This window comes from Peromyscus californicus, unplaced genomic scaffold (assembly GCF_007827085.1).
Source record: "Peromyscus californicus insignis strain IS unplaced genomic scaffold, ASM782708v3 Scaffold_5__1_contigs__length_169319896, whole genome shotgun sequence".
Lineage (NCBI taxonomy): Eukaryota > Metazoa > Chordata > Mammalia > Rodentia > Cricetidae > Peromyscus > Peromyscus californicus.
The window spans coordinates 26,266,766-26,283,305 of record NW_026294573.1 but is presented as its reverse complement, the minus strand read 5'-3'; the positions used below and the strand labels follow the sequence as shown (position 1 = coordinate 26,283,305).

The window sequence follows — 16,540 nt, the reverse complement described above, 5'->3', positions numbered from 1 at the left end:
CTGGTAAGGGTACGGTCTGCTCTGAGACGCTATCCCAGGGAGCCTGGAACAGAGCTAGAAGAGGACTAATGGACATAGCCTGGGACATCTTGTAAGTGTATGTGGGTCAGGGAAGGACAGCAGCTTCAGGAGTTGGAAGAAGAGATGCTGGGACATGTTCCCTTCTGCATCTGTCACCCTCAGAACTAGGTGGGGGAGGGATCCTCTCTCCTCTTCATCTAAGTGAGCATCCACTCCTCTCCACCAAGCAACCTTAAACCAGGGCCCCAGGAAACTGTCTACCTGATTGGCCTAGTATAGGTCACATGGCCACCCCGATCCAGTTGGCTGTTGCTAATTGTCATGTAATACATGTATACATACGGTCATCCTTTTACGGAGCTGTGGATTGAGGGACACAGACTGTTCTTTGAAGGATTTCAGTGCTTAGGGAAGAATGGAACCATGTGACTTAGACTGGCAATGGAAGGGGACAGGGCTGGGCGTCATCCCTAAGAAATTTGAGGACCTGATCCCCAGGCCCCTGGTGCAGTACCCCCAGCACCTTCTCAATTTAAATGTTTTAGCATATCAGGACACATCGTGTATGTCAGGCAGGAAGCACCCAACCCTTCAGATCTGAGTCTGGGACAGAAGGCCCCACTTGCCTCCAGCCCCTGTGAAACCTTCGTACTCCGCTGCCACCCAAAAGGCAAGACCCAGATGTCAACAGCAAAGCTCTCTTCCCCAACCACAGATCCAGCCCAGGGCCTTGTTCCTCCATGGTCCAGGCTCACACACATCCTCCAGGGAGCCAGGAATCTGAAGGGAAAACATTTGCCTGGTGCGGCTGGGGGCTCCCCGGAGCTAACAATCAGCCGAACTGCGAAGTTCTGCTCATTTGTGGAGTTTATGGAGCCGCTTATAGGGAAACAGAAACATTTGCCCATAGTGACAAAGAATCCACTGCTGCTAGGCTGGGAGGGTCTGCATCTGGGGAGTCCCCTGGGAAGGTTCCAGCAGCTGCTGAGTCGGGGCAGGCGGGGACAAAGCCAGGCCAAGACCAATGTGGTGACCCATGGCACAAGTGGGCAGTGCTCCTACCTAACAGTTCTCCTTACTGTCCAGCAGGTCACCTGCTCCCCGCCCCGCACATGCCCTCTGCTTTCCCTAGCAGGGTCCCCATCATTCATACACTCAGTTCATGGTCCCTTCTTCCACGGTGCCGTGTTCAGTGAGTCTTCCCCTTGCGGCAGGCATTCTGCCGTGTACCGAGGAATGATGGACAGACAAGAAAGCGACAGTAGCTTTCTTCAGGATGCTCTCAGTCTGGAGAGAAACAGGTTCAGGAGAAAGTGCAGTGGGCCCAGGGAACACGGGACAGCAAGCCAGGCCAGGCACTCATGGGTAGTGTTTCCTGTTGCTGATGCTCATTCCCCTGAAGGAGGAGAAGAAGTAGCTGGGATAAGGATCTGTAGAGGAGGCTGGTCAGGGAAAATTACAAGGAGACAAACTTTTCATATCTGCAAACATTCCAAGCGAGGGATGGTTGTCTTAGGGCTTCTGTTTCCGTGATAAAGACCATGACCACAAACAAGTTGGACAAAGAGTTTATTTAGTCTTACAGCTTGAAGCCTGTTGTCCAGGGAAGTTGGGGAAGGAACTCAAAGCAGAAACCTGGAGGCAGGAGCTGATGCAGAGGCCATGAAGGAGTGCTGCTTACTGGCTTGCTCCACATGGCTTGCTCAGCCTGCTTTCTTATAGCACTCAGAACCACCAGACTAGGGGTGGTACTTCACACAGTGAGCTGGGCCCTCCCACATCAATCAAGAAAATGCATCACAGGCTTTCCCACGGGCCAGGCTGGCAGAAGTTTCCGTTCCTGGAATGACTCTAGCTTGTGTCAAGTTGATGTAAAACTAGCTCACACAGGGGTTCACGCAAGGTGGGCATCAGGCCTAGAAGACCCCAAAAGGACTTCCGGAATCCAATCTAAGATGTTAATCATTGTCCCCCTTCTGACTGCAGAGGGAATGTAATTAGAAAGAGCCCCAGGCAGTGGGAGTAAGCAATCACCTTTAGTTCCTCGTCTGTCCATCCATATACACACAACGCAAGTGTCCGGGAGCAAGTACGTTCGCTTGGTAAAGAAAGTGCTTGCTGCTCAAACCTGAGACGCTGATTCAATCCTCAGAACCCATGAGAAAAAGTCAGGCATGGTGATGTACGCCTGTGACCTAAAAGCTGGAGAGGCAGAGACCAGAGGACTCCTAGGGCTCACTGGCTAGAGAGTTCCAGGCCAATGAGAGAAAAAATTTCAAAACACAGGTGGATAGCTCCCAAGGAATGACACCCAAGGTTAACCTCTACACACACACACACACACACACACACACACACACACACACACACACACACACACTCTCTCTCTCTCTCACACACACACACACACACACACGCACGCACGCACGCACGCGGGCACACACACACACACACACACACACACACACACACGCACGCACGCACGCACGCACCCACCCATGCGAACACCCTCACCTACCCCACACACAAGTGTTCTGGTGTTCCCACAGGCCTGACAGAGTCTCTTCCTGCTGCGGGTGGCTGCCAGCCAGCCGTCCCCCACCCTGCCCTCCCGCCCTATGCTCCCCCTTCCTCCGGCTGAGCCTTGCACTTTCTGAGAATCGGTTGGGTCCGCTGCCAGCTCTCCCAGTGCAAGCCATATTTGTTATTGTAATTATGTGATTTAAATTAAACATCACATAAAAGGATGAGATACGAGCGTGGAAGGAAGTACAGTCGCCGAGATGGAAACGCCATCGAATACTCTTGAACGACTCTGCGAAGGGGAGTCTCTGGAAAGGATTTGAAGGGTACAACCACCCCAAAGTTAGGCCCCTCATATCAAGATCAAGAGCTTGGTACATAGTACCAGCTGGTACATATTTGTTGCCTGGGTGCCTAGTGAATGGCATCATGGTTGTGATTTATACGAGATACGAAGTCTGGAGTGTAAACTTATGGTCAGGAAAAGGCCTTAGCTCTGTGCAAAGCTAAGTGGCAATTACATGGATGTTTAAGTTGTACACATGGTAATGAAATGTCTAAGGCACATACTGGTCCTTCTATGGTTCCCTCCTTAGAAATGCAACTTTAATTTGACCAGTGACATCATCTGTGAGGTTTGTGTGCTGGGAATGAGCGAAGTTTGTAAAGGACCAGACAGTAAATGACAGTGCAAAGCTTTCTCACTATGTGGCCAAGGATGACCTTGAACTTCTGATCCTTGTCCTCCCCACCACCACCACCTCCCAATAGCTATGTGCCACTGTAGCCATTTTATGGGTCCGGAGTATTGAACCTGGGGATTCACACATGCTAGGCAAGCACTCTAACCCATCCCTGATGCAAGGCGTTTTCTGTGGCATGGCATAGCCCGGTAGGCACAGCAGCAGTGGCCAGTATGCAAATGAGTGGATGGGCGTGGTTGTGACTCAGCAGAGAGTCCAACTGTATCTACAGAAATAGGCAGGAGCCTGGCTCCGCTGCCATATTCTGTGTGACTGATTTGTCCTGCAGTGTGGCTGGAGATAGGCAAAGAAGCTCCCATCCTGCCTCACGAGGAGCCTGACTTCTTGGTGGGGAGATCATCAGGTGCAAAGATAAGTAGAGGCCAGTAGGCCTAGGACAGTGACACGTGACCATGGACACACTGAGCAGGCAACAGTTGATCAGGCTTATAGAACTAGTGACATGTGCCAGGTAGTCAGGTGGGGCAGCAGGAAGACACTCTGTGTAGAGGGAACATTGTGTGCAGAGGCAGGAACTTGGAGTGGGTGTGGAGGCAGGGGGCATATAAGAGTTTGGGCTCAATTCTGGCGCTGGTGGTTCTGTCCGTCATCCACTAAGACTTTTCCAGAAGGATTAACTTGCTTGTGTCACACTGTCCCCTCCATCCCCATGACAGGTGGTGGGGAAGAAGTGAGATGGGACTGTGCCTCCCTCCCTCCCCTATCCAGCCTTTTCCCAGGCCTGCCATGAGGATGAGGGATGCTCACACTGGAGACGAAGGTATAGAAAAGCCTGGAGCCCCACCATCCCACAGGGTTGCGCTGGTTCAGAACCACTGCCCGTGTGAGGGGCCATGGGCGTTTGTGCCAGGTGCAGTAACTATGACATGAGGGACACCTCACAGAGACAGGGAGTGCCCAACCTGGGAAGCTCAGCTCCTCATGACACAGCGCCCTTGCCCATTGTATGCCTGGTGACTGGGATACACGCATGTCCCCTAGGACTGGCAGTTTTCAGGGATGCTGGCATTTAAACCGGTCTCCTGTGTCTCTGCGGCCTGTCAGTGCCCAGGGACTCCTTGCTGCCATTTGGATGGGACGTCTCTCGGCAACCCGACACCCTGACAGCACAAGAAGAAGCTTCCGTGAAGAAATGCTTTCACAAACCACCTCCTGCTCCAGGAGCCGGACTGAGTGTGCTCTGCAGAGGCGCTCCAAGCCACTCTCCCCCTAATCAACTGTGGGCATTAAAGGGAGTGATTTTTTTTAAATTCTCCCCAAGCCAGATTCCATTAATGAAGCCCCATTTAACAGAAGTCAATTTACCAAAAAGAAAAAAACCTCGAGTGTAATTGCTTAAATACATTTTATGTAGGACTGCAGTAGCGATTTACTGGGCAAGCTTGGAATTCCCTGGACCCCCCAGAGAGAAGTTAATGTGGACAGAAAGGTTTGAAAGGGGGAGTCTCTCCTTTTGTGTTTCTCTCCTTTAATTACGATTCTAAGAGGGAACAGAATTAAAGAGGATCCTGGAGGGTAGAAGGAGAGTAAGGGAGACACAGGATGGAAGTCTGCCTAGACTGGTCCAAGGTTGTGACTGTGTAACGGTGACTTGCTGGCTGAGTGCCCAGGCTCCGAATGAGATGGTCTAGTTTATAATCTCACCTCTGCCGTTAAGTGCTGTGTGATGTGGAGTGGATTTCTTTACCTCTCTGTGTAGCCAGGTGGCCCATTGGGAAAGAATATAAAGAGCATGAATATGAAGGAGGAGACACTCAGATAACAGTGTTATTCCCAAAGCTTGGCTAGTAACAGAGTGCTGTGTGCATGTGCACACAAATGTGTGTGTGTGTGTGTGTGTGTGTGTGTGTGTGTGTGTGTATGTGTGTGTGTGTGTGTGTGTGTGTGTGTGTGTGTGTGTGTGTGTGTGTTTGCATGTGCGCGTGCGTGCTCAGGCTGGAAGCCAGGCACGGGACAGGCCAGGAAGAGGAAGGCTCCCCTGAGAACGTGACCACTTAAGGATGTGAGAGAGAGCCAGAGTCTAGAAGGTAAGCCAGCATGGGAGGCCGAGGGAACTGGCCAAGTGCAAAGGCCCTGGGGTAGAAGCAAGCCTGGGCAGGTTTTCACAGCAAAGAGTCCATGTGTTTAGAGCATGAGAAACCAGGTAGAGGAGGAAACAGAAAAGGGAGGCTTTCCCGAAGGCCGTGGAGGTCCACAGTGTGGACTTTACTCAGCCACTAGGAATTCATTTGGTTTGTTTCCTTTTTAATGAACACTGTTAAGGGGTCATCTACATAAAATCATATTCCCAGTTGTGAATGCAGCTCATTGGATCGCTGGTAAAAGTGGCCTTCCTACACAGTTAACAGAGCCTAGATCCAGACCATTTCCCTCCTTCGCAGACAGGCAGGATCCACTGACAGCTCTTGAGCCAGCTCTGACTACCGCAGGTCCACTTCCTCTCACTGAGCATCCATTTCCCAGAGTTCCAGTGAATGCGACTGCACTGTGCCTTCTGAGTTCGTGGTCCACATTCACGTTCTACATTCACAGACCTTGCTCATGACGCTCGCTTTGGCCCATACTGTTTAACACTCACTCTCCATGATCATGATCGTGGTCTACCTTCCTGACCCGCACCCACAGCCCACACTTTTTACCACCTAAGTCCCATAAATCTCTACTCTTCTGGCTCAGTATGACATCAGCCTGCAAGTTCACCAATATCTTTGTACTTACTGGATTGGAAAGGAATTTTTTGTTTGTTGGTTTTGCTCTTTTGGTTCTTGGCAACCAAGTTCTCTTGCTGTGCAGCAAAGGTTGACCTCAAACTCCCAGCAGTCCTCCTGATTCAACCTCCCATGGGCTGATTCCAGAAGAGAACCACTGGAATGAGGAACATCCTGCCACAGAAGCCCTCAGTTCTGTGAGAGGGCCAAGGACACCCTCAAATGCTCAACACATAGGCTTGGAAAGACGGGGCAGAGCTGAGCACACGTGTGTGTGTGTGTGTGTGTGTGTGTGTGTGTGTGTGTGTGAGAGAGAGAGAGAGAGAGAGAGAGAGAGAGAGAGAGAGAGAGAGAGAGAGAGAGGAGAGAGAGAGAGGGGAAAGAGGGATAGAGAGAAAGAGGAGAGGGGGAGAAAGAGAGAGGAGAGAGAGGAAGAGGAAGAGAGAGATAAGAGAAAGAGATGTGTGAGATAGAGGGGGGCAGGGAGGGAGCGCCTTGCAGCCTGGGAAGAGATGGGACAGCTGGAAGGTGCCAGGTAACCACAGGATAACTATACATAGGAAGCTGAGCATCAGCTTCCTCCTCACCCCTGAGCTGTGAAGTTCCCAGCCCTAACTTCCAATTAGACTACCCCCCTCCTTGCCTTTTTTTAAGAAGCAGCCGTGGGTTCTGAATTATTCAGGTGAATTTTCCCTGGTTCTACTTCCGTATGTAAATAGCCTCCAAGCTCTGTCATTGAGCTCGAATTGAATTTGGCCCAGGGTGGGGGAGCCCACGATACCAATTGAGGCTCCTTAGAAAACTTAAATGACTCACCCTGTAATAAACTATTTTAAATGGGATCTGGTGAAATACAGTAATTGGTTTCTATAATAGTTCCTGCCCAAGCACTATGGGTTACATTCCTAGAGTTTTGTGTGCGTCAGCATTTTCATGATAGTAAAAATTCAGTTCAGAGGGTACCGGGCTCCTTGGCTAAGTCTTTTGTTTAATGTATATCTATGGAAAGCCACTCTGTTGGCTCTCTAGTGTCTGCTCCCGCCCCCATCCCCCCTCTCTTGCCTTCTCCTCCTTCCCCTCTGTCTGGGAGACTCACCTGTGGGCAAGCATCACCCTCTCATCAAGTTTCCCGCTAGGTCAGCAGGAGCATCAGCAGCAGGGACTCGGAGGAGGGCCAGAGTGTGCTCTTTCCTGTTGGGGTTTTCACACACCAGGTGAAGATCTGGATAGAAAGCGACTTTTGCCCCGCAGCCCTGTGGTTAGGGGTATTTCCTGTTTCCTCTGTTCCAGGAGGGGGAGTGGTCATGATACCCACCCCACCCCCATTAGTGCCAGCCTCCAGGGCTGCTCCCTTCTCCTTGTTTTCTCCACTGCCTGCATGAGGAATGTTTCTCTGACTGGGACCCTGACAATCCTGCTTGGTACCAAGTGCCCTGTTGGGTTCTGAGCACCAAGGTGAGAATAAATAACAGATGCCATTCCAAGAGTTTGCTGTTGTTGGGGACCCCAGGCTCTTTGCAGAGCATCATCTCATGGAGTCCCTGAAGCCCTGAGGGGAGGGCATGTCACCAGTTCTGCTCCATAGATCAGGTCACAGAGTCTCCGAGGGTTTTAGTGACTTTCTTGAGGTCATATAGTGCAGCTAGCTGGTGCCCCCCCGTCCCCCCCTCTGCGCTAGACCCGGCTGCTTCCCTACTCAGCCTCTCGTTGAGGGGTGAGTAGGAGACTTCACAGAATTATAACTGGAGTTGGCTTCTGTGGGGTACGGGGTACGGAAGGAGTTGCTGTGGATGGGTTGGGATGTGCCAGACTCTGGGATATAGACGTATGGCCCAGACATTTTCTCACTTAGCCCCACAGACTCAGGGGCTGGGCTTCTCACTTAGAAAGGTCTGGTGCTGGGTACAAGTCACAGTAGGGAAGCCTTGATCTGAGCCTAAGCCAGTACCTACACGGGTTTCAAGTCCAGATGATTGGGAAGAATTTCCTGGGGCTGGGGTATTTCAAGGACTTCCTAGAGTCCTGGGAAGTGGCAGTACAGTGCTGGAGGAAGGGTGACAGGTGGCAGTCCCAGCAGAAGGGAGCAAAGACCCAGAAAATACAAAAGGCAGTGCGGTACCGATAGCACTGCTCACAGAGGGCGCCCAGCTTGGCTCCTAGTCTCCGTGAGGTGGTCTCAGGCCCCGTGCATCTGCTGGGATTTGGGGAATCAGGGATGGAGGGAGTAATTTGCCTGGAAATGCCTCCGGCTGGCTGCACAGGCCCCCGGCTGCTGGAGTGGGTGGTACTCACCTCCCGCTACAGATGGTGGGTAGACTCCTTGGTGTCCTGTTTGGCTCCTGACCCCTCTGTGTCCTGTCCACCCAGGTTTACCGGAGCCAGCCTCCCAGCCCCTGTCATCAGCAGTAAAAACTGGCTGCGGCTACACTTCACATCAGATGGTAACCACCGGCAGCGTGGCTTCAGCGCCCAGTATCAAGGTAAGCACAGCCAAACTGGGGCTTCCTCCGAGACAAGGGACAGAAGTCACAGGAGTGACCTCAGGGGCCTCAGTCCCTCACACTGGGACCCACATGTGGCTTCAGGGATCGTTGTCTTGGTTCCATTACATTTGTGGACCCAGAGGTCTCCACACCTGTATCTCTGCACCTGCCAAAAGCCTTAAGCCACCAGAGTGGTCGTTCTCAGGTGCTCTGTCACTGTCCTGTGACAGTTCTCAGGCCCTGACTGTCACTCTTCAGGCCAGGGTCACCATCATGAGCAGTGCTAAGGGTCAGGCCCAGTGTGAGGAACCTGGCAGGCACCTCCTTGCTGCTCCTCATCACTCTGTGAAGTAGATGCTGATTGCACTCTCCTGTTACATCAAGAGAAGCCGGTTGCCCTGCCACCTGCCTCAACGCTCTTCTGAGCCAGAGCCCCATCCTTCCTCAGTGGTTGTTAGCTGGTCTCTCTAGTCAGGAGGCTCCCCACACCTCCACGCTTCTTCATTCGACCCAGAGCACAGCTTTTTTGCAAGCACAGGCAAAATCCCTTCAGGAACTACCCCTGCTTACTTCCCACCTCCCATCTGGCGAGAGCTCAGAGCAGGAGCGGCATGTGGAAACAACAGGTAAGGATATTTATGTTCCAATAAGGAAGGCTTCTGGACCCCAGGAGCCAGCTCTAAAAGAGTAGTGGGTTAACCCAGAAAGGGAGGCACACCCCACACCTGAAGGGGAGTGAGACATTCCGTGGGTGCGTGGAAAGGGACCAGACATGCCTCTAAACCTTGCCTGTAGTTTGGGACAGTATTCAAGACTGATAAATACCCTGGAGTCTAGAGTAAAAGCTGCAGTTCTAGGGACCATATCTTCATATCTACCCTTCGTGCATGGCTTCATTCCCTCTGCCTATACTAAAGGAAACCTTTGCAATATGTAAAAAAATAAAAAATAATAAGCCAGAAAATCACGGACCTGAAGGTATCACAGAGCCTAGCTTTCCTGGAGACAGTGTCTCCCACCATTGAGGCCCAGCCGCTGAGTAAGAGAGGCAGCCACCTACAGCTTCCTGTTCTCCAAGACAGAAAAGCAGAGCTGAGTAATGCACTTTCTCCTGATTAAATAAGTGCTGGGTGTGCCTGAGAGTTCAGGTTCCTGAGGCTCCCAACGTTGCTGTGATAGGAGAAGGCTCAGTGGCCATCTAGAGCTTCAAGATCGTGCACCAGGCAGTCTCCAGGTCATCTGATTACATCCCTACTGTGTGCTTGCTACATAGCTACTGTGTGTGGGCAGCCTTTAGGTCTCCCATTCACTGCACACCTACTGTGTGGCTGTTGAATACCTGCTGTGTGCTAGGCTCCACACGAGGCAACCTTCTCCCCAATGCACAGTGGCCTTCCAGCTAGCAGAAGCTCAGATAAGTTTGTCCACCAGCCCAAGAGCACACAGCTCCTACCTACATGGTGAAACTAGAATGGAATTCACCTACAAGCCTTTATGAGTTTATCCATAAAAATCACTCGCTTTGTTCTTAGCTGTCTCCATATGCCTGTCTGTTCAGTGACTTTGAAACTTTTGTTTGTGAATTGCACCCCACCATAAACATGCGTGTATGTGTGTGTCCATACGCATGTATATGCATGTATACATGTATACACACATTTATATGTGTATGTATACATTTTTCCTATCACAAATTACAGTGCTCACACACACATTATAGAATGAACTGTCACCCAGGGTATTTGGCCTGATGTGAGGCGACCTGAGCATCTCTCTTGCACTTTGTAATGCTAGCTGCAAACTCTAACTTAATTTCACAACTCTAAAGAAGTTCTTCAGGCATGTCCTTCCTGAAACTTCACCCTCTGGTCTGTGACCCCTAACCCTCCCACACGGGGCTTTTGTGCTGCTGTGTCTCAGGGCTGCCAAGGTCATGAGCACTTGGTCCCAGGTGACTCTGTTCCATCCTAAATGTGTTTGCATCAAACAGGTATATTGTTTGCAGGAAACAGGCGTATTGGCAGTTCCACTTTTATGAGCACACAGAGCATGGCCCAGCACTGGTATACCACAGGCCCAGGGTCTCATTTATTGCATTCCAGCCCAAGGAAACTCAGTGTGGATATATGGATTGCTTAGTGATCCCAGAGCTCTCTTTTTCTAATGGTGATGGTGGTGATGGTGAGGATGGAGATGATGATGATGATGACGATGATGATGATGATGATGGAGATAGTGGTGATGATAATGATGATGATGATGGAGGTGGTAGTGATGATGATGATGATGATGATGACAGAGGTGGTGATGATGATGAGATGGATTTGGTGGTGGTGATGATGATGATGAGATGGAGTTGATGGTGCTGCTGCTGCTGATGATGATGATGATGATGATGATGATGGAGGTGGTGGTGGTGATGATGGAGGTGGTGGTGATGATGATGATGGTGGTGGTGGTGATGGTGATGGTGATGAGGCTGGAAGATGACTCAGTAGGTAAAGTACTTACTATTCAAGTGTGAGATTAGAATTCAGAACTCCCATAAATGTCAAGTAGGTATGGCAGCCTACCTGTTTTTCCAGTGCTCAAGTGGTAGAGACAGCAGGTCCCCTGAGCAAGCAGACTAGTTGGCCCAACTGGCAAGCTCTGGGTTCAAGTGATAGACCCTAAGGTGGATAGTGATTGAGGAAGACATTTGTCATGAATGTCTGTCCTCCACACACATGCACATGTTTGCACACACACACACACACACACACACACACACACACACACACACACACACACAAGCACTCACACACATACCATACATACAGCAACAATCACAGTGGTGATAACAGAAGAAAGTTCAGTTGTGTTCTTGGCCAGGCACAAATTCAGCTAATACCGTGGTGTTAGAAGGTCTGAGCCCTAGCCAGGGTTAACTCTAACTGGCCACCAGAGCAAGGATGATCTTGCTGCAATTCCCAGTGTTCTCCAAGTGACATTACTACTTACTGGTGCGGTGAAATAATCCTCTGGTACACTGTAAAGGTTTGTCACTCGAATTGGTTTAATAAAATGCTGATTGGCCAGTAGCCAGGCAGGAAGTATAGGCAGGGCGGCCAAACAAAGGATGAGGGGGAGGAGAAGGGCACAGTCAGGAGTCGCCAGTTAGATGCAGAAGGAGCAGGAGGTGAACATGCCATGCTAATAAAGGTACTGCCACGCGGCAGAGCATAAATAAGGGATATGGGATAACTTAAAGTGTAAGAGCTGGTTAGTAATAAGCCTGAGCTATTGGCTGAGCATTTATAAGTAATATTAAGCCTCTGTATGGTAATTTGGGAAGTGGCTGCTGGGTATTTGGGAACAGGCAGGCAGGAGAGAAATATCTGATTACATACTGGCACAGAAGGGTGAGTGTCTGAGGTTCAGCTCCATTCCTGAGAGAAGAGTCTAAACACAGGCACAGATGTGAACCTGTACCTTCCCTACAGCATGATGAGAGTGGCAGTTGGGCCTGTTTAAAAACTCTCATATTCATTATAATAGGAGAATTCTTTTTGCTGGATGGACTTCTAACAGGGCAGAAAATAAACAAAAACAAGGCAAAACCGAGAATAAGAAAGAGGTAGTGACCTAAGGTGGTCCTCAAATAGATGGCTGGTACACAGTAGGAGAAAGTACTCTGGGTAGAGAACGTCCAGTCATTCTACAACTGCCACATGGAAGGCACTGCAGCCATTTATGTATCCCTGGACGGCAGCCCCAGTCCAGCCTGCATCTGCTTTTGAAAGGCCCTTGAGCTAAGGATGGGTTCCGTGCTTTTAGACAATTGAAAGGAAGGAGCAATTAAAATAGTAATATGAGGCTGGGGAGATGGCTCAGTGGGTAAGAGCACTTGCCAGGCAAGGATGAGAACCTGGGTTCAAATCCCCAGCACCTTGTAAAAACCCAGGCAGGGTCTGTAACCTCAGCTTCCGATGGGGGCGGAGACAGGAGGATCTCTATGGCCCGCCCAGTGCCAGCCAAGCTTGAGGTGCAGTGAGAGACCCTGTCTCAAGACAATGAGGCAGAGAAAGCTAGAGCAGGACACCTGACAGACAGCCTCCTCTGGCCACTGCACGGTGCACACCGCCCAAAACATGCGCTTATGAGCACAAACATGAAGCACACTCATACACACACACACACACACACACACACACACACACACACACACACACACACACATATATAATAGTAATATTTCATGACTCGTGAAGTCCAGATTTCATCCTCCATGAAGAAGGGATTCCTGAAACACATTTGCATTCATTCTTTCATACCTGGGTAACTGGCTGCTCCAGTTCTCTCAGGACAGAACAGACCATTCTTAACCAAGGAGGGTGGCCTTCCAAACCCACGTCCACGGGCAGGAAGCCCCTTTGCAGAAAGCATTTGTCCATCCCAGGCAAGTGTGCCAGTCGGAACACGGGGCATGAGAGGACTGGGTGTGAGATGCCACTTCTTCCAGCTGAATCCCCCACCTCCCAAAGGTTCCTCAGCCTCCCAAAACAGTTCTACCAGCCAGGGACCAAGTATTCAAGCACATGTACCCTGTTGGGGACATTTCACATTCAAATTATACAGCACTCAACTTCCCCCACACATGTGATGACCAAGCACCCCATTACTGCCCTTCTCTTCTGGAGACAGGGAATGTGATTCACCCCATAAAGACTACAAGAAATGAAAGGAGGCCCGGACACATGGTAGGTGCTCAGGGAAGGGATCCCTCAGCCACACACCCCACCCAACCCCTTGACTTCCTGTTTGGACTTTTTGTCTGGGGGAAAACCTGTGCAGTGGGAGACATGGGTGGGGCAGACCCCTCCCCCTCATGCATGTGTCCTTTACCTCCAGCTTTCACCCAGTGATCACTATCTGGCACATGTTCCTCCTGAAGCCACATCCCAGCCTGGTGGCCCAGAGACAGAAGACATTCCTTAGTGTCAACTGTGGTCTCTTCTACCTTCTAGATGCCTTACAACTGGGTCTCAGTCATCAACAGAATGTCTGTATCCACTGACAGCACATCACTTATAGCCCAGAAGCCTGAGGTTTGCAAACAGCTGGTATTAGTTGTTTCTTGTTGCTGTAACGAAACAGCTAATAGAAGCCACTCAGGGAAGAAAGGGCTTATTCTGGCTCACAGTTGGAGGGTGGAGTCCATCACAGCAGGGAAGTCATGGCTGCATTGCATCAGCAGTCAGGAAGCAGAGAGAGAAGGACAAATGGAGATGCTTAGCTTGCTCTCTCCTTTTTATCCAGTCCTGAACTCCAGCCCAGTGAATGGTGCCACCTACATTTGGGGTAAGCGAGGCTCTGGCTCCCCAAGAGTAAGAAGTAGTCAGAAAGAAAATGGAAGGAAGATGTTCCAAATGGAGACAACAGCCCAGCACAGGGAACTGAACTAGGAACTGACGGAGGTAGAGGGTCAGTTAAACATCTTCCCTCTGCTGACTTTTTGCCGCTGAATTTGCTGAAGCTGTTTATGAAGGCTGCCATGTGGCCCATCAGTAAGTGCAAAGACATTATTCTAAGAGTCATTGTGCTGGGAGATGGCCCAGTCAGTAGAGGGCCTGTCACTCAAGCTGGAGGACCTGAGTTGGGATCCCCAGTACTCATGTAAAAGGCGGGTGCTGTGGCACCCATCTGTAACCCCAGCACTTGGGGGAAGGGGAGGGAGTGGAACTAGATCCCAGAGCTCATTGGCCAGCCAGTCTAGCCAATCAGTGAGCTCAAGACTTAGTGAGGGAATCTGTCTCAAGAAATAAGGTGGAGGAAAACTCCCAACACCAACATCTGGCTTTTGTAACACACACACACACACACACACACACACACACACACACACACACACACACACACACACACACACTGTGCCCTCTACCATGCAAGGGTCAGGAGTTCCCTTCCCTTCAGAAATTCTAGGAGGCACACACTGTTTGTTCAGTGGTTAGCAAAGAGGTCACACCACCAGGATCCAATAATGCGGAGCCTCAGCAGGGCCACCATGAGACTTTCTGTTGGGTTTGAGATGTCTCCAAACATCATGTGCAGCCAGTTCTGGGAAGGTTTTCTCATTTACCAGTGACCCTTCAGCACCTGCCTTCTTAGCAATGGTTTGTGCCAGGACTCGGCTTACTCTCGGCATTATTTCTATGCAGCTGTTCATTCTTCATTAACTGGGGCAGTGACTCCCAGGACGCCAGGGCACTCTGATGGCAGCTTTCCCCATCAGCAAGCATATCCTGCAGCCCTCAGTCTACGGGCGTCCACTTCTTTCCATCTCCTTCCATGTCACCACCAGCCTGCGGCATGTTTTGCCAGATGTCCCTCGGTTTTCCTTTGCCACAGGATGTTAGTAAAATCTCCCTGCCAAACATCCCCGATCTACTTGTCAGTCTGAGTCCTGTCACCTTTTCTGTATGAGAACGTGCCCCCATCTTCTGTCCCAAAAGCCTCTCCCACTTTCCCTAAGTCCTTCATGAATCAGGGCTAGGCCCTCTGTTCCAAACACCACACCATCAGTCACAATGGCTTTGTTAGTGATACCGGCATCACCAGAGCCTAGCAGGCACACCCAGCCTTCTGACATGTAATCAAGTTACAAAAATCACAACAACAACAACAACCACAACAAAATCTAATCATGTCTTAAGCGGGCTTGTGATTTTTCTTGGCTCACATTCCTAGCTGTTCTCTACCTCATGTGGCCTGTGGGCCGTGGGCAGCACATGTCTGACATTTGAGTATTGATTGCTGGATCTTCAAGCTCAGTTTTAGCCAAGAGATCTCTGGCAGTATGACCAAAGACATTTGATGGTCATTGCCAATTTCAAAAGAGTCCAGTGCACTGGGCCCTGGAGACCTAAGCATCCCAAAGCTCACTTCTCTGAATTCAGATGTGCTGTGTGCAGAGTGGGAGTTGGTGTCTGGTCTTCTTCTATGCCTTCCTTTTCTAACTTACCATTCAATATTTTCCTGTCCTTTGCTATGCTGATACCCTGCCAACCTTTGGGGTTGACATCAGAGATGATGCCACTAATTCCCCCCATCTGCACTTGCAGACGTTGTGGTAACATGAGCCCTCTCTTTGTGGGATGTCCCAGGTTAGGTTGAACCTTAAGTTCTTTAAATACAGTGTTGACATGTACCATGACACGTGTCCTGATTTCTACCAGATGAACACCTCTGCCCTGACCCTTCCATTCAGCCGCTAGTAATGCTAATCTGTCTAGTCCCTTCTTTATCAAGTCTGGGGCTCATACTCTGTATTCATCCTGTGAGTCAGTTGGCCTGGAGGCAATGCCAGTTCTATCCAGGAATCACCATTTCTTCCCGTTGGTCCCAATGAGGCGGCTGCAGCAACTGCTAGGTCTACATCCTACAGCCTTAGACCTCAGGTGTTTGTCCCGCATGTCACACCTTTAGTGCCAATCTGAATCGAGGAGCTGGTGTTCTGGACACCAGCCTTGTCTAGCGAAGGATGTGAGTAGTTGAGGTGGTTCCATGGAACTGGTGATGGAGCAGCAAGGCTGGTCTTTAGCAGCAGCAGCAACAGCAGCAGCAGCAGCAGCAGAGCAAGATGTAGGATGCACATGCATCCTTTTCATGTCCCAAAAAGAGGAGATCAGAGTTCAGTCCTCAAACTACTGCCCTCTACAGCTTTCAAGAAATGGACTCAAGGGAGCAAAACAAAATCTAAGCAAGAGAGGGTAAGATTAAACAGGAGCGGCTGAGACCCTTGCAGGAAGGGTTGGAGAAACTTTCTGAGGGTGAGCAAAGGATTTGGGGACAAATGATCACAAGGGAGTTAGGGTTGACCTAGTCAACAGGACAGCCAGCTACAGGCCAAGGATGCAGAGTCTGAATCCACAGTCACAGGCTCTGTCTATGTCTGTATTCCCAGAGCCATGGGGAGAGGCCAGGCTCCCCTTTTCCCTAAGATATCCTTGTCTCCTGTTAGTTCAGTCTGATAACTTGAGCTTTAGACTAGAGAGCTGTTTGT

At 50.3% G+C, this 16,540-nt stretch overlaps 1 protein-coding gene across 1 annotated transcript in view; it reads left to right on the top strand.

Annotated features, from left to right (window-relative positions):
- Csmd2 (CUB and Sushi multiple domains 2) overlaps positions 1-16,540 on the top strand; it is a 573,936-nt gene that overhangs the window by 282,146 nt on the left and 275,250 nt on the right. Inside the window, 1 exon segment of the mRNA XM_052718591.1 lies at positions 8,384-8,496. Within this exon segment, the coding sequence (XP_052574551.1) occupies positions 8,384-8,496 (113 nt within the window).